At 35.0% G+C, this 19,330-nt stretch overlaps 1 protein-coding gene across 5 annotated transcripts in view; it reads left to right on the top strand.

Moving 5' to 3' along the window:
• ZNF385D (zinc finger protein 385D) overlaps positions 1–19,330 on the top strand; it is a 940,329-nt gene that overhangs the window by 909,271 nt on the left and 11,728 nt on the right. For all 5 annotated transcript variants that reach the window (XM_078354399.1, XM_078354398.1, XM_008983901.4 and 2 more), the window contains 2 exons: positions 7,135–7,368; positions 18,239–18,417. In XM_078354399.1, coding sequence (XP_078210525.1) covers positions 7,135–7,368; positions 18,239–18,417 — 413 coding nt within the window. The remainder of the gene's footprint in view (positions 1–7,134; positions 7,369–18,238; positions 18,418–19,330) is intronic.

Raw genomic sequence — 19,330 nt, 5'->3', positions numbered from 1 at the left:
ACAAAACAAAAACAAGAGAAATCCAGAAGTTAAATTTTTAAAATGGGCTCTGCCTCTGCTTTAATATTTTTCATTAGAATAATTTGTGGTCTGATTTGCATGTAATGTATGTAGCACATAGTGAGTTCAACAGATACCATTATCTCTGTATATGAATCTATCCTTGATGTAATTGCCTCAAACATAATAAATTAGACAGCTTTGAATATCATCTCAAAGTTTTCAGTTCAATATTTTTGTTTTGACAATTTAAAAATCTTCTTTCTAAAATTTTTAATGCATAAAAGACATGGAAAATTTACTTCCTATAGTGTAAAGGTAGAAAGAAATAGTCTAGTCACTCAATCCCTTAGAATATTAGAGCATCATGCAGGCTATGATGGGGAAGAACTTGTCACTTGATTAAAATAATATGTGATTACTTTTTGCATGGAACTTCCAAGTCAGAGACCATTAGAGATGCAATGAAATCAGTTTGAAGTACAATTCATTTTTCTAATATTTTCTGGTAATAATTTTCCAGCTTATTCTTCTCAAGAAGAGTGAATTCATTGTTCCCTCCTCTCTTATATTCGAGTCCTATTACTCTTGCATATCCCACTTATACTGCATTTAATTTTTACCTCCTGTGATTAACACAGGGTCCTATATGTGGAAGCTGTCCTATAAAACAGACCCCCAAAATCTTCAGGGCCAAGAGTACAAATGGAGACTATATGCCAGGCATCTAAATATGTAACAAGTTTCACCTAGCAACTCCATACTCTGTTCCCCAAGAATTGTCCTTGTGACATGGAGAATAATGAATCTCCTCAGCTGGGTCAGCCTTGAGCCTAGTAGTGAGGCAGATTTGCAAGAACAAAGTGGAAGCTGAGCCCAAAGCCAGAACTTCTGGCTGGTGACTGGACCCACCCAAATCAGGTACCCTGCAAAGTGGAGGGGAGCACTTGATTTCTCCCCAGCCTCATGTGGTGGCCTTAGGATTTCTAGGCTGCTTAAGGCACTTTCTACAGCTATACCACTCTAGCAGATGGGAGTGTGGAATTTAGGGCAGGGAGTCTTTTTCTGCATAGACATACATTTTAGTGATTCGGGGGTGGCCAAATGTGTACAAAAACAGCCACTCTTTCTCTGGTTTCCAGATAGAAGCTGTGATATCTTATAACCTCTTGACACAGACTTAAAAACAGATCTGCATACTTATACACAGATATACACATAGACACACACTCATAAGCGCATGCTCTCTGTCTCTCTCCCTCTCTCTCTCTCTCTCTCTCTCTCTCTCTCTCTCTCTCTCTTATGAACTCTCAGCCTCTGTACTCTGGCCTTTGGGGCACGCAGTTCAATTCTCATTTCCTTTTCCCATAATTCCCATCTGCTCAATTGGTTACAGAACCCTGTAGAAACTTTTTTTATTTTTCAAGAAAAAAAAATACCCAAATAAAGGGACTTTTAAGCACAGCCCAGTGCAGAGGCCATTCCGGCCTGGGTCTAAGAGTACAGTACTGTGCTCAATAAATGTTAGTTAAATGAAATAAAATTGTTAGAAAAGAAACCACCAGGAATAATTTCTAAAGGTTGGATTTTTTTGGTCAGAAGCACCTTTTTATACTTCAGAATGTCAGCATATTTATGAGGAAGCAGCTGTTTTCCTCATTTGCTAGCAAGTCTGAGTGAGATTTAAATTCACATAGGAAAGAACAAAATACATCCGATGGATTTCTCAGCCTTCAATCTACAGAAAAACATGATGAGCATCTTTGGGTTATTACACTAATCCCTGTTACCTGAGAGGAAACTCTAGTAACTCACCTATGGTTTTCCACTTGAGTTATGAAGTCTGTAACCAAAGGAATCAATTTCTTGCCCAGACCATGTAATTTGGCTGCTCCGTGTTACTATCCAAAATTCAAGTGTTGATATTTTTCGGAATCCTTTCTTATGCTTTATAGATTTTTTAAAAGTATTTACAGTGCTTTTGTACAAGATGAAGGTCACATATGGGCCACTTTGAATATTGACCTTCCTTTTACTCTCAACTGAAGCCCCATTCCACAACGTATTAGCAATCTGTTTTGCTGCCAAAGCCAAATAGTGACAGTTGCAATAATGAATATTTGCTACAGGGCACTGGCAGAAAAACTGCGCAGAAATGCAAGCCCAAACCATCTCAAATCTTTCTCTTCTCACTGAATTTCACCCATTATTTTTAACTCCTTGTCACATATATTGTTCTAGAGCCTTTGGTTGAGTACTGCAAAGAAATTTGAATCAGCCTTTGGGAAACACTAAGAAAAGTGAATCATTTTCCTAGTTTCTCATCTATTGAGGGGAAAAGAAGGTGCAATGAAAGCCTATGGTTTATTTTTACCATTCTGCACATGCGGTTAGTTGAGAGGTATAGGTTTCCCTTTTCTGTGCTCCTTCTAAATGGTTTTGAGCAACTTAATACCTCAGCATAATGGATGTTTGGATATACATCACTGACTCTAGCCTGGGCCATGCGTAGTTTCTTTTATGGTCAAATGTTTAAGATGTTATCTTTCATCATGGATAATAAATCAAGAATAATTCAAATTATTTTATGAAAACTTAAATTTTACGGAATAAATAAATGAAGAGCACATGCAATGGAGCCAGACTGTGTTCAAATCATTGTTACCTGTTGGCAGCTCTGGCATTGGACAAGTTCCAGAATTTCTCCACACCTCAATTTTTTTGCTATGATGATAATAAAAATATTGTGAACCTCTTGTTTTTTATGGGGATTAAATGCTTGTAAATACTTTAAAAGTGCTTCCATCATGATTAGCTATTTATTGTTCATTTATTCATTGTTTTCTTTTAATATTTAGTGAGTGGCCATTTCATCCCAAGTATAAGTGCAAGAATATGGCAACGAACAAAGCAGATTAAGAATCATTAAATTTATAGTAATAGTTATTATTTCGAGTCTTTATGGGATGTCTTATAAACTATTTTTGCCACTAAGTACATGATCTATTTTTATTAGCCTTCTTATCCCCAGTGGCTTGGGATAGAACTTAGCTAAAAATAGTTGCTTAATAAATGTTTATGAAATCAAATTTGAGTGCATGAGTAACTGCAGGTAAAATAATAAGCACTAGATTTGGCACTGGGAGATGCAATGTCAAATCTTAGTTACTATCTTAGAGCACCACGTGACCTTGAGAAATTTACTGAAACTTCTCTATCTAAAAATAAAGAAAACTATGCTATAAAATCATGAAGGTCCTTTCTGACTGTGATTCTACAAAGTAACTTGAATGACGCACCATTTGTTGACTGGTTGTAATTCTACTTTTCTTAAAGTAATAAACTTTAATTTTAGAATAGTTAAGATTTGCAGAGAAGGTACGAGAATATATCAGAAAGTTCCCATATACCCTGCATCTATCTTCTCTTATTGTTAACATCTCACATTAATGTGGTACATTTGTCACAACTAATGAATCAGTATTCATACATTATAATTAACTAAAGCCCCTTCTTTATTTGATTTTCCAAGATTTTACCTAATGGTCTTTTGCCCTAGAATCTCATCCAGGATCCCACATTACACTGAGTTCTCATATTTGCTCTTCTAGTCTGTGATAGTTCAGCACACTTTCCTTGTTTTGATAGCCCTGCTAGTTTTAAGGAGTACTGGTCAGAAATTTGATAAATGTCTTTAAATTTAGGTTTGTTTTCTGTTTTTCTCATGGTTATACAGGGATTCTGGAAAGGAAGACCACAGAAGTAATTTTCATCATATCATGTCAAGGATATATCCTGTTAACATTATCATTCATTTAAGATTCTAATGTGTGGGTAATAATTATTTATAACTGGTAATTTAATGTACCATATTAAAGAAAACATCTTTGCTATATGCAATTTTGTATGCATTATATAGAACAGTTGACTTTCTTTGAATAAGCCATAATCCTAAAATATATTTACCTTACTTTCTTGGTTTAAAAAAACACTCCTTTATCACTTGAAACAAAGGTAAGTGGAAAATCCATGACTCCTTATAAAATAATAGTATTTCTATCTTTATGGAGTCAAAATCTACATATTAAATTTAAGATAAAAATATAACTTTGTATTTCTTTCACACTAATAGATGCTTAGAAAATAACAGATATATGCTAAGCTATGTGGTTAAAAGTATTCCACAAAGTAGATGCATCAGAAGTTGAGTTTTGATATTAATTCCCCTAAGCCTGTCTCATGCAAGGAACTTGCCTTAAGAAATGTTAATACTTCACTAAGCCCTAGGCATAGTGAATCTGATGTCTCTAATCTTCTGTTGTCTTTGGTATAAATGAACATTATCCTCTGCGGTCAGAGAAACACTAATGTAGATGTCACAGGAATCGGAAGATTCATGATTTTGTTTATTCTATGTTTTTGTTAACAAATTACACAATAAATAGGAAAGATAGTTTAGGATTACTATGATCTATAAGTGACATTTTCAGATTAAGACCAAATAAGTCAATTCAGAGGAAAAATTGTTAGAGCAGGGTATTACTAGGGAGATCTTTACCATAGTAGATTTCCGTGAAGTAAATACCCACAGTATCCCACTAGCTTTAGTGTGTGGCCACACTAAGTTTAAATATAATATCTGTATTTACAATTGTCACTCCTGGTAGAGCTAATCCTAAGGACAATTTAGTGGTTTTAGCCCACTGCCTCTTGTGACCTTACTATGGAGAATCACAGTCATGGCCAAGAGTAACATTCCCAACTCCCCACACCGCCTGTTTTTTTGTCTCAAAATCTGATTTACTTGTTCCGTGAAATACTTTGCTCTGGCTCACAATATTCTACTTTTGTGACCTTGGGAAATTTTCTTAACTTCTGGAATTTTCTCATTTTCAGCTCTATACTGTGGAATTACTTTATAAATACGTACGATTTATACAGCATAAAAAAATGGAACCGTTTTCTAAGTATATACAATTATTCTAAGTGTATAAAACACTTAGCAAATTAGCTCTTTGTTGTTTATTCACAGATGCCCACACACATGCTTTCAAACAATCATTTCTGGTATAGTAGGGCAATAAATCGCGATGGCACCATCTTAAAGTTGTCATTTTTATTCCATCTCTAGGTTCTGATAAATTTTTTGGCTGTCACTTCATATTTTAGTAATGAAACTTTAGCAGGCAAATAAAAACTAATCAGGGAGTGGACCTTTCAGTATGCAAGGGAATAAATGTAATCTAGTGACAAAACTTGGTGTTAGGGTAATTTTATTTCTTTTTTTCTAGCCATGAGACACCGATTTGCAGCATGATACTGAAAACTCGGTTGGCAAATGTTCTTTATAATACTGAAAAAAAATTACTGGATGATCTTAGCAGCTAAATAAGTGATTGTAAGTGTGTGAAGTGTCAGGCAAAAGAAATAAGATCCAGATGAATTCTTCCATACAACAGCGTTTAAACAAGGATTCATTTCACTTTTTATTGTCTAGTGTTTCTGATGCCATATTTAGAAAGCAATAAAAAACCTCACCCATATTCCCACCCCTACCCCTGGATGAAAGGAAATATCCCAGTTAAGAGTCATTCTGTAGCTGCAGTCGACTCTTGATAGTAAGGAACTAACAAGAAGTAAGTGTTTATGCAGACAACACTTCATTGCAGACAGACCACTGGTCCTTATATCCATGCCAAGTCTTTTTATCATGAACTTTTCAATGTAGCATTGAAGTATAGTGAATTACTTTATAAATATGTACGTAAATATTTCTATAAGTAAATATAAATATTTACTTTATAAATGACAACTTTAAGATGGTGCCATAGCTATTTATTGCCCTGCTATACCAGAAATGATTGTTTGAAAGCATGTGTGTAGGCATCTGTGAATAAACAACAAATAGCTAATTTGCTAAGTGTTTTATACACTTAAAACAATTGTATATGCTTAGAAAACGGTTCCATTTTTTATGCTGTATAAATCGTACGTGTTTATAAAGTAATTCCACAGTGACCATAGAAGTATATGGAATGAGAGGCAGTTCAGGTAGCTGGAGAGACAGCCTTGGAATATTTTGGAAAGGAAGTTAAGAACCAGCTGGGAAGCAAAAAAGTAGTGTATGTGTAGATAGGATATGAATGTAGAACTTACTTGCAATTTGTCATTGAGTATGGCAAATATTGGTAACATAACAGTGATTAGTGTATTTGGAAGGGGAACTATGCATACCCAAATAAAATTAAGACATGGTAGTTTTACTTTGGAGATTGATCTCTCCAGATTTAGCATTAGACTTTAGAGCCAGAAGGGTTCTAGGATTACAGTGCATCAACATTTTCATAATGGACTAACTCTTAAAACAATGTGACAACAGCACGATGTTGCCATTCTGTGAATTCCTTGTGAATAGTGGCTATTGATGTCTGAATATTTTTGCCACAAACTCTCTGCATACAGCCTGGTATAGGGCATGTATTTAATAGACATGCTAGACTAGAATTCTTCTTCTTTTAATATTGATGATTTTTGTACCTTGTGTTGAACTGTACCTTTTTGTAAATAGAGCAATGATTTTCTGAACTGTTGATCTGGACAAAGCAATTATGGCATCAGTGTCCTATTTTTTTTTTCTTTTTTTTTTTTTTGCGTAAGCACTAGCAAAAGGATCTGTACCTGTTTTTTAATTAAACAAAGAATGCCAGAAAGAAGTAAAATAGACAAGTAGTCAAGAAAAAGTATCTTAAAAGCATTTAGCATCTATTTTAATTTTTTTAAGTCTAGAAAATCTATGTAGAAATATATATTGAGACAGTGGAATGTATTATAAAGATTGTTGTACTAAGGATATGTGTTAACAAGAGATATTTGTGGATGTTTATTTATCCCATGGAATATTTTTAACTTGTGTTTATATAGATGTTCAAGAATCATGTGAAAGTGTTATTTTAGTACATGAAATTAAATACGGTCATCAAGGTAAATTTTCTTATGAGATGATTGATGCAGCCTTGGCATACTGCAATTGCTAACTGGTCTTATTATAAGCAGAATGCAATGTTCTCATTCCTTAATAGGGGAAGATAATACCACTGTTTTTCCGCCTTTTTTTCTGTGTTATTTTGAATACAGACGGTACTGCAGGGACACCAGCAATATCAACGACGACAACTGTGGAAATTCGCAAAAGCAGTATCATGACAACTGAGATCACCTCTAAAGTGGAAAAAAGCCCCACGACAGCCACTGGCAATAGCTCATGTCCTTCTACTGAGACCGAGGAAGAAAAGGCAAAAAGGCTTCTTTACTGTTCGCTATGCAAGGTTGCTGTCAACTCCGCCTCGCAGCTGGAGGCACACAACAGTGGTGAGATGCAGCGATTTCTTTTTTGTTTCAGCAGCTCTGCAATTATCTTCCTCTGAATAGATTAGATCTTTTGCAGCAGGGGACAAAGGGGTGGAGGGAAACTGGCAATTATTACATGGAAATCATTAACAATTAAAAAATACAAATGACAAGCAAAGTGTCATTTATATAGGGGTAAGGGGTAGTTTCCAAGGCTTGCAGGCCATGGTGTGTGTGTGTGTGTGTGTGTGTGTGTGTGTGTGTGTTTTATTAAACATTAGCATATAAAATGAAATATAATCCTAAAATATGTTTTGTATTTATATGATTTCTAGTTTGTTTATTTATTTCCATGTATTTGCATCTAAATGACATTTTCTAAAACTGTAACCATAATATTGTTGCAAAATGTGTAGCTGCATCACTCTAGACACTTTTGGTTAAGACCCATCTCTTTCGATTTTTTATGTAAATATAATGTTATTTAAGCAAAATCTGTGGGACCTGGACAATTAAACTTAAGAAACTGTTTATTGTGTGCAGCCATTCAGATGTGATTTCTGAATACACGCTTTTTATTCAATCTTTCCAACAACTTTGCAATAGCTTAAAAATGTTATTCTTTTCAATTGTTTGAAGCTCAGAGAAGTGACAGAATCATGATTTGAACCCACATCTGTCTGACTTCAGCACTAATTCTAACAGCAGGGAGGAAAATACTGGAATACCAACAAGCCAGGAAAAAATGCTCTCCTAATATACCCATATATTTTGGTTCCATCTTGCTGCTCTGTATGCGTGTATGTATATGCCCCCCCATAGACAGATAGACACACACACACAAACACACACACACACTCAAACAACTATCAGCTTTTCTCTAAACACTGGATTCATTGCCAAGATCAACTTTTCTCTAAAAGACAAGGTTCATTGCCAGGACTCTATTAGCAACTATAATAGAAAAAGAATCATTTGTGACTCATACCCTGAGTTAATATTGCAGCTGTATGTTGAGTCATTGACCAGTCATTGTGCTGCACTAGTAATATTCAAGTATTGACTTCAAGACTCTAAGGGGTAATAGCAGATGGAGAACAATTCCTTCATCACAGATCTTCCTCCTGCATATAACATTAGTTGTAGTGAGAGAGAGTTCATGAGTTCAGGTACTAAGAAACACAGAAAAGTACCTGGCCTTAAGGCAGAATCTATACCTTGCAGATTTTCCATGTGTTTATTCATGAAAATACATTTCTTCTTGGCTGCAAGATATTTGGGAGAGGATAAACACTATTGGTGGTCCATTTATTTCTCAGGAATTCTTGCCCATTCCACATAGTGACTGAGAAACACATCCATTTTGAGAAGGCATCAATTTTGACAGATAAACAACAATATGTCCTTTGAGACTAGAGTTTATTTATCAAGAATTTCGGTGGGGCGTGGTCGTTTACGTCTGTAATCTCAACAATTTGGGAGTCAGAGTGGATGAATCATTTGAGGCCAGGAGTTTGAGATCAGCCTGGTCAACAAAGGGAGACCTCCCAACTCTACAAAAAATTACAAAAATATAGTTAGCTGGGCATGGTGGCATGTGCCTGTAGTTACAGCTACTCCTCAGGCTGAGGTGAGAAGATTTCTTGAGCCTAAGAGAATGAGGCTACAATGAGCCATGATCATGCCACTACACTCCAGCCTGGCTAACAGTGAGATCCTGTCTCAAAAAAAAAAAAAAAGAAAAAGAAAAAAAGAAAACATTTGGGAGTTGTCCTTTTTGAATTCTTATTAGAAACATCTGATTAAGAAGCAAAGAAGAAATTATTTGTCACATTAGGTCAACATTTTCCCTATTCTACTCCCAGGTCCTTATCTATATTTTGTGTGTCAAAATTACCCCAGAGCTTTAAAAATATATGTACCCAGGCGCTATGCCCAGAGATGCCAATTATTATATCCAAGTCATGGGAAGCTGTAGTTTTTTTTTTTTGGTGGGGGGAAACTTCAGTATTTTTCAGGCAGAGCTGAGAACTACTCTAACAATCTTATCCATGAGTTTAAGGAGGTGAAATGTGCCTGTCACCCTTTACTTGAATACCCTTATAAGAGTGTTCTCTCCAAACCTTAAGCCTAGTCAGCCAGACTGCAGCCACTTGCCTTCTTTCTAAGCTGCTCCTTGAGTTTCCTTTTCCCTGTATTTCCTTCCTGCATCAGAGATCTTTTTTGTTTGAAAAGAACCCACTCCAAAATCCCGGCCTAATGCTCACTTTAGAGTTCTCCTTAGACTTGCACTAGCAAGCTGTGTCAGGACTAAGGGTAGCAACGGAAGAAAAGATACATAAATAGATGCTGTTTGACCTCCTTTGTCCACCATCTTTGACCTCCAGATTCAGCTCTATTATTTTTAACTGGAACAGTGTTAGGAGGCTCACCACGTCTAGGATTTCCTGTAGCTGTGTATAAATGTGAATGCGATCTTACCTGCGCTGAACAACTGGCACATGCATACTGGCTGCCTCCATAGCGTCTCCCTAGGGTGCGGCATGAGGAAGTCCAGGGGACAAAATAAAGAAGAGAAAATCTAGAGGTATCTGCTCTTCTTACAGGAATAGAGCCACAGTTGTAGGATTTGCCCTATGATCATTGTGGTGTGTTTTAGTTTGGACTCCCTCAATATCAGAGCTGGAGACAAGGCTTTGAGGGCAAATAGTTTCTTAGGGAGGTGAAGGAAGTTAAGGGAGTGGTTAAAAGAAAGAGGGAAGGGAATGCAGGTCAAACAGAATGCATCATGTAGCCAGTTACCAAGTTGGACAATTGGGGCTGACCAAATGAAACTGTTAGACTTTCTGGTCTGCACTCCGTTTCATTGTGTTAAACAAAAACTTCTATTGGTCACATAAAATGATACAATTAAATCCAGTTCTATTTCTTCATATTTATAATCACTGTGCTGTCATTGTTAATTTATAATGTAATGTTTGAACTGTGCCCTTAGTGAGCTCAAAGCATTTGGAACTTTTATGAACTTACTAATGATACAAAAACTTGTTACTGAATTTGTGTGTGTCCTGAGCTCATGTGGTATCTATTATAAGCAATGAAAAGCTGCTAATTTAATACACACTAAATCTTAATGATGACCACATCGATTGTTTAAAATATAGACTAAGAAAATATTTTTTAGGGAGTAGTCCTTTATCACTGATGTTATTCAGAGTTACCAGATCACAGTGCTGGTAGAAAGTAGATTGCCTAGGCCATTGAGTCCATTTAATTGTTGTTTTCTAAATTGTGTTCAAATATACCCCCTCCCATGGTCTGTATTTGGAGAAGACAGAAATCAATGCCCCACCTTTACAACTCTACTCTCTCCTAGACTTAGCCCTGCCCCTCTCCTAGTACTTCAAAACGTTTCTCTGCTTTCTTTCAGAGCCAGGTACCAGAAAGCTAGTGTTAAGAGTGGACTGTATTTTCAGGGAACCAGGTGTGAAAACCAATTCTGATGTGAAGCAGCCAGGCTGCAGGGTGGGGAGATGTTTCCCTTGCATCCAAATCATAGTTATAAGTGTTTTTCTTGTTTTTCCCCTTTAGAAACACATTATATACCTAAAATAGGATCTGTAGCATTAAGCGTAAAACTGTGCATCTGAGGGGACAGTCAATGATCTTCCAAAACATGTTTTTCCAATCTTAGAAAATTCATTCTTAATTCTAAACAAATACCACAGGCAAATTTTGGGAATGCAACTTTCATTAAACACTATCAGTGGTATGGGATAGCAGAACAGACTAGAAGTGATAAGACTTAAGTTTTACCCTCAGATATGCAGAGAACAGTTCCCTCTGGACCTGGACAAGCCAGTTGTCATCTCTGAGCTTTTATGTCTATATCTGTCTCTCCATCTCTCTTTCTCTTTCTCTGTTACTAATGGAGTTAAGAAGCCATATTGACATAGTTCAGGATCAAATATTATGTCATGATTATTAGTATGACCTCAGCTGCTGCTGGCATTATTTGAGGGTCAATTGTGTTATTTCATTTGCTTTCCCTTTGGATTTTTCACTAGTATGTAACCATTTGAAGTTTCAATTAATTGATATGTATAAAAATAAAAAACAACAGGGGGGTACATAAAGATACTCTTCTTTCACAATTCTTATGTATTCCATAAGTTTGGAATACAGGCTTTGAACGGAGGCATTCCTGCCTTTATTTATTTATTTTTTTAATTTGGAAAGGGAAGTACCTCTTTTGAGCTACCTTTTGACTGGTGTTTACAGCACAGTTCAAGAATTATTTTAAACATCTTAAGACGACATAGTCTTAAAGACATTTGGAAGCCCTTCCCCCAACTTGTATGCTATAGATACAAATACCACAAAAAGTTTATTTTGTCTTTTTCTTTTAAAAAATTTTCCCCAAATATCCTAGTAGGTAATGCTTTATTTGTCTAATTTTTATTTTCTCTCTATAATTTGAGGGGAAAAAATACCTTTGAGATCCTTTATAGTTAAAGCTCATTACTAATTTGGGCAGATTTTTCTGGTAATGACTTGAAGCAGTAACATTGAATAATTTTTGCTAAATACATTCTGGTTTTTGTTTTATATCTCTAGACAGAGCCTATTCTATCCCCTCACCAAGTTTCACTATGCAGAAAAGATAGTTATCAAATGACAGACTTTACTAAATTTTAAAATGCTTAGAGAGTTCTAAAATTTTGCCTTAACAAAAGCAACAATGTAAAAAAGAATGGGAAGATTGATTAAAATGTATTGAGCAGATCAGTGTCAAGAATAATCCTTAAAATAATAAATGCATTTAATACAACACTTCAATAGAGCAGATAATTTCCTTTTTTAAAAATAAATGAGGATATTGAAGCAAAAGAAACCTAACCTCACTCAGCTAATGGAGGCAAAATCTGACCCACACAATTCTAGAGGCTGAGCTCATAACTTTCTTTTCACAAATGTATTTGTTTATCAATCTGTATTGACATCTAATAACTCGGTTAGTTTTCCTTGGTTATCTACTATGTGTTAGACACTGAAAATACAACATGAGCAAGACCAAGAAGTCCATGGCTAAAAGTGACTCTGTGTTCAGAAATGAAATACATACTTGTTTCATGTGAAAATCTCATTTAAGCCATTCAGCTGTGGTCAGTGTTCATGACCTTATTGCTATTAAGGCCCAAACATTGTTTGCCACTTCTATTCAGCATCTTCTAGGGTAATGATAAGGCTTCACTTTAATTGAAAATAAAGATAGAGACTTTTTTATTACAGTCTTCTGTTGTAACCTCTTTAAACTTTCTACAAGTGACTAAGAAAACATTAGCCTCATACCTCTCTGTGCTCCACATGGCCATACAGAGCATATTTAAACATTAGAGCTATGCTATGTAAAATGGCAGCTGCTAGCCTCAGGGGGCTATTTAAATTGAAATTAATTGGCAGTCCTATTTCTCTGTTGCAATGCCCTCATTTCAAGTGGTTAAAAACTACACATGGCTAATGGCTACCATATTAGCCATACATTCGTATAGCTATAGAATATTTTTATCATCAAAGAAGTTTCTAGGTATTAGAGCTATAATTCACAAATAATATGTTTGGGGGGTTGTGGTAATAAATGATTTGAGGTATATTACCTAATAAAAAGAATTTTTACATCGCTGTGAGCATTTAGGGTTTACTGACTTCACATTTGATGACTTCTCACTGATTAACAGCCAGAATGAGTGACTTCAGAAATGTGTCAAGATACATCTTCTATGTTGTTGTATATGACCATCCTGTTAAAAGAGGTTTAATGTGCAAAACAGTGGAATGTTCAACCTTTGTCATTTTTCCTGTCTATGCCCCATATAAAATCACTGATATTTAAAACGTTTCTGAAAGTTTACATGTGAAAATGTGTTACTACTGAGGACTTGGAGCTTAAAGTTGATAGGTGGGCAGGCTTTTGCTTTTTACTTTACATATTTTTGTTCTCTTTGAACTTTCTACCAAGAGTATCTGTTGCTTTCATTAACAAAATTAAAAAAAAAAACTACTTTACACTAAAAGCAAACAAACGCACTGCTTTTATAAATAAGACACAACTGTGTTGCCGTTGTACACTGGCACTGTGATTAATTTGTCCATACATTAATTGTTGTATGTTAATAAGGTTAAGACCTTTTCGCTAGGCTTTCTTGGGGAGTAGATATAAACACAATGTGGTATTTTCCAGGGCCTTAAGGGAGGACCTTGTTTTTAAAGAGAAGAAACGGGTGCATATAAAGATTTTTCAGTGTGTGCCTACAGAAGCACAGGAGAGCCTTAGTGTTTTCTACAGTCAGACTTTCAGGGCATTATGATTTTTTTAAAAAAAGCTTTCTGGATGTTTGGTATTTCTTTTCATATGCTGGAATTTCAAGGCTTGTTGCTATATTGATTTCGCACATTTGTCTCCACTATCAGATAAACCATGTGTTCTCCCCACTGGGTCCCTCAGCCTGCAGAGCTCTCCCCTGGGTCTCCTTTTGTCATAGGGTCCATTGTGCAGCTTGGCTCCTGCCCCATAATGACCTCAGAGCTTTCACTCCAGGGCAATTTCTGGAAAAAAGCATGGCTATTTTTTTCCTCTGTTTTAGATTTCTTGTTTCCTTTGTCTCTATTTTCACCTTTGCAAATTGGACTTTCAACCAAAGAACTAATAGAAATGACATATATATTTTTTTTCCTTAAATGGGTGGATATTTGGTCACCTGATACCTAGATGTCATTCCAGGTGCTTAATGTGTATTGATATTCTGATAATGTAAACCATAGTTTTTTTTCTTTAGGAAAAAATTAACATGGACAATGCATACTGTGTAGGAGGTCAAGATAATAAAAGGTTAATTTGATATTTAGAGGTTTAAAAAGAACACATGGAGGCATTTGATACTAATTACACATTCCAGGTAGATTTGAGAGAGCTTTCCTTCCTTAGTACACCCAACAGTTATAATGCTACTATACTGAATATCATAAACAAATGCCTTACCAAAAAAAAAAAAAAAAAAAAAACTTTTGCATTTTGCTGTTTGTATAGAGACTGCCCACTTATTGGCCATTTATCTGTAAGCTGAATCACTGAACTTGTCCGTATGATGGTAACTAAATTATTGCTGGCAATTGCATGAGTTTGTTAAGGATTTAGTCAAATGCTATTAAATAGTATTTAATGAGCCTTCTGAAAAACTAAACTTAAAGACATTCAAATTTATTTTAGAGAGGAGAAAATTTTTCACACTATATCAACTAGTCTTTCCCAGAGTAAATCCCTCTGAAACTTTCTTTGTAATTTTTAGAAAATAATTTGGCAGTTTGAATCGAGAGAACTTAAAAATAGTTATATTCTTTGTCCCTATAATACCACTTATGAAAAGCTATCCTAAGGAAACAATCAAAACTGTGATAAAAGATTTAATGAGTAGGATGCTCATTACAATATAATTATATAGGGAAGTAAAAGGAAATAATACAAATGTCTAATATTAGACAATGGTTAAATATATCATCTCTATGTATTACAAGTCTATGCTATCATTAAAAATCATGTGCATTTCTAAAAGTATATATATATATATATACACATATATATATATATAATTTCACAGAGATTTTATACAAAGCCACTTTAGCTAACTTATCTTAACTTTTTAAAATGCATATATACAAATAGCAGATAAGAGACTGGTACATGATAACTAATATTAATATTTTGATATAGCTCTAGTTTGTGGAATTCGAGTTTTTTTCCTTAAAATTTTTTCAATTTCTCTTATGACCTAATCAATTATTTCTAAAGTGTGATTTATTTATTTTAAAATCATTTGCCAGTTTTCTTGTTTTGCTATCTTTCCTTTATGCCAGTACCAAACTTGAAAGCCAACTAAAACGAGGAATTGTAAAGATGATGAGAAATGAAAGGGAAGGCCAGCCCCTTGCCCCCATATTAACTTTATTTTTATAGATATAAGAGTAATATGTATCTTTCCCCAAAATATTCCAAACTAAACAAGCAGAAAGCAAAAAAAAAAAAAAAAAAAAAAAGGTAGGATTTCTTGGAGCCTTATACTTTGCTTAATATAAACTGTGGTTGGAATATGATTTCACTTTTCAGAAATTATGAAGCTTCAAGTGAAGGTATTTGTCAGTGCCTGCCTTTTACAAGTGATAGGGAAAATCTAGTCCATTCAGCTCCTTTCAGAGTCTCTGAGCCTCAAAGGAAGGGATATAGTGCAGTAGTAGTAGTGAGAAGGTAAAACATTTAGCACAGTATCTGAAATGTATTACAGGTTTAATACAAACCGGTTCTTCTCATAGAATAGTAATTATGTTTATATTATTAATACATGTTTTCTCTCATAGATTTAAATGCTTTATAACTAAGAGTACATTTTACTAAATTTTAGCTGTATTGGGAGGAAATACAGCTACCCTTACTGCCTACTCAAGCTGTAAGATCTTATAAAACTATCTAATAATTATTTAATGATGACTGGCAATGTGTTACTAAATGTATGCGGTTATACTGCATAAAAGTTCTGCCTCGTTTAATATTGAATAGTAACCCTAGAGTCAAAGCTATTAGTTGAAGTTCCCTTCCTAATGTTGCCACAGTTTTAATCATATGCACACCTGTGTATGTGTGAATGTCCATGTGTGTGCATGTGTGTGTTTATAAGATATGAGGGGATGGGCATATTTAATTGTCCTATCTTTTCTAGCTTCTATGGACAGACTATACTTAAATAATAATTCTAACAGCCCAATGACTTTCTGAAAAGATGGATAGTTCCAAAATGTTCACATATGTCCCACTTCTATTCTTCCTCTAGAAACATGACATAGATGGGTCTTAGCTTGCCAAAGATATTCTGAGAAGCACCATATTTTCTGAATCTTTGCCTGCTATTGCTAAGCCCTACTACTGGGGCCAAGTCTCTTAAATTTTCCATTATTTCCCAAACACCTAATACTCAATGCTGAAACAAGCTACCTGTGCCTGGCTTTTTACATTCCCAGTCAACATAGACTACTTAAATATTATTGAATAGGTTAAAATAGAATTTGGACCCATTCAGCTTCCACCTCGAAAACACCAGCTACAAATCACAGAAAACATTAACCAACAGTGAATTTGGAATCCTCCAGAGAATCCGGGTGAGAGTCAATCTCCTTCTGACTTCTTAGGCACTCATCAACTAAACTCGCCCTACTAATGCTTCTCAGTGTCACTGAAGAAGCTGCATAGAAAAAAAAAATGGTATAAAATCATGTTAGGATAAAGAAGTTTTCATAATCAACTACATATTGGTTCCTTGTTCCTTAGGACTTTTTATTTCTTTGCCCTCCTCCCAATTATGCCATCTTCAGCTCCTCCTTATGTCATTTGCATCTGTAGTGGAGAGCGTCTGTGCTCACTATATTGCAAAGGAGGTGACCACAAATAAGCCCCTGTGAAGCATCACAGTCTTTACACTGGAGCGGTTCTCTGGCTCCACCTTTCAATTCCTCCAATCTTCCTGTGAGATATTGACTTTTTCCTTTCTCTAATGTATTGAAATATGAACTTTTTAATAAGAATAGATATGAATATGGACGTTGTAATAGGCAATCTAGGTTGTAAATATGAATAATTTTTATATTGGATATAGTAAAACGTAATCATTTTGAAGAAAGGAAACATGCGCCTAGAAACCTGTTTAATTTATTTATTGTCCCTTACTTAATATAATGTGACCTGCAGTGACCTCGAGTGCCCTTCACAACATGTTTTCCTCATTAATATTTAGTGGTTCTGAAAAGCTGGCCTGTAACTCAGAAGTTAAGAATAATTTCTTTAATGGTTGCAGAACAGTCTAATACACACAAGTAGGAAGCAGAAACTACTACCAAATATCTCTAAATCAGAAAGGCAGAAAGAACACAAGTGATTATAAAAGAAAATATCACAGACAAAAAACACATTACCAAGTTAAACAAAAAAAAAAGAATACTTATCAACTCTAAGGAAAAGGAAATATTGAGCAAAATGTTGAGAGAAAATTGCCATTATGAACAGTATGTAACTACAGCGATCTCAAGAAAAAAACCCACAAGTGTTAACTGTTGACAATTTGAGTTATATGAATGATGAGTGAAGACCTGAAGATGTCATCTATTTATTAAAAAGAAGCAGTTATCTATCGTGTATATTTTTGGACTACAAATCCACCCCTCATCTTCTTGGTCCTTTGTTTATATAGCCCACCAGTGTGGGCTTTATTATTCTAATATGGATTTGTTTTTCAAAATCATTAAGATCTTTATACTATTACTCTCTCTTTAAACCTAAAATACATAGCCAAGAAAGCTTGTTTGTATTCTGTTTAGAAAATGGGTATTTAATTAGTGCCACTTCTGTAAACACACGTTTGTACTAATTACACTTGTTACACATCACCTCCAACTATACCTTTAGCAACTAAATGACTCTTCCTCATCAGGTATCATTTATGTCTTGTTAGTATCAAGAGGAAATGAAATAAAGTCATACCCATTTAATTTCCCCTCAGGACTCTAAAGTTTAGTTCCTATATTGACGGTGCTTGTTTGCAATGTGGAGCATTAGAAAAAAAAATGAATAATTTAACAACATTATATAAAGTGATGAAAGCTCGCTGTATCATGTATATACGTCTACCATAATGCTGGGAAAAGCACGCTAAAATAAGGCATCAAATTTTGTTATTGTACTGTTTCTTGAAGGTATATACTAGCCAAGATTTTTTCCCTCCCATCCTACATCTTTCTCTCCCTCCCTTCTTTCCTCCCTCCCTTTCTTCCTTCCTTTCAATATTCTTGACAGGTACTAAGCACAAAACCATGCTAGAAGCCCGGAATGGAAGTGGCACTATCAAAGCCTTTCCTAGGGCAGGAGTGAAAGGCAAAGGACCTGTTAATAAAGGAAACACAGGCCTCCAAAACAAAACATTTCACTGTGAAATCTGTGATGTGCACGTCAACTCGGAAACACAACTTAAGCAGGTAAGCAGCACGTATTCTCGGAATGAAAACCAACAGGGGACACCCTTATAAGCAGGATGTGTGTGCTTTTCTCCTTTTTGTTTCTGTCTTTCTGTCCCGTCCACCTGTCTATTCATCCATTTCTCCATTTAACTCACTTCTATTCACTGTCCTGATTTATTTATGCTTATTTAGTTGCTTGAGGAAGTACTGGAACGTAATGAATTCTGCAACCTTTCGGAAATTGTTGGCAGTGAGTTTTTACTATTCTTGTATATGAAGAGTGGGTGGAGAAGGGATATCAGATCTTTTCTCCACCAGACTTTCCACTCAAAAGTGTTGATTTTCTTTAAAGGTCAACTTGCAGTATTCCATTTTTATTTACGTGCTACAACTAATTTTACACTGTGCTATTCTTTTATGTGTTTTATTATATGGTGCTGTGCTGTATGTTTAGCTCTTGCAGCCACCTGCTAAAGGGATGACTAATCATGTTGTATTCATTTTTACTATGAACAGCTTTCCAAAGAGATCATTTATACATTGCCAACTAAAGGTCCAGCCCTCATGTTGTATTTTGTTTTTTTTTTAATATATGTATGATATTTTGCTGATTTTATGCACCTTAGTTATTTATCTTTAGAATTTAAGGGTTTGACATTTGGCTGTACAAATGTGAGGATAAACATTAGTATGGAAATACATTCACTCCTTCTTGGGCATCTTTGTTTATTTGCATGTAAAATTCCTTTAGACATTACTTTCCTTTGTAAATGCTTTTCTAAAAAAAGAGATGTGTGCAGTGTTAAGAAGAAAAGCTAGGAAAAAAAGACACTTTTATTTGTTTAAAAATATACTAAAATGGATAGCAAAAACATATATTGGAGAGCATAAAATATATATCCTCAAGGCATCGGAATCCCAGGACCAAAGT

The sequence above is a fragment of the Callithrix jacchus genome, chromosome 17 (genome assembly GCF_049354715.1).
Source record: "Callithrix jacchus isolate 240 chromosome 17, calJac240_pri, whole genome shotgun sequence".
In the NCBI taxonomy this organism is placed as follows: Eukaryota; Metazoa; Chordata; class Mammalia; order Primates; family Cebidae; genus Callithrix; species Callithrix jacchus.
This window is presented reverse-complemented; position numbering and strand designations above follow the sequence as displayed.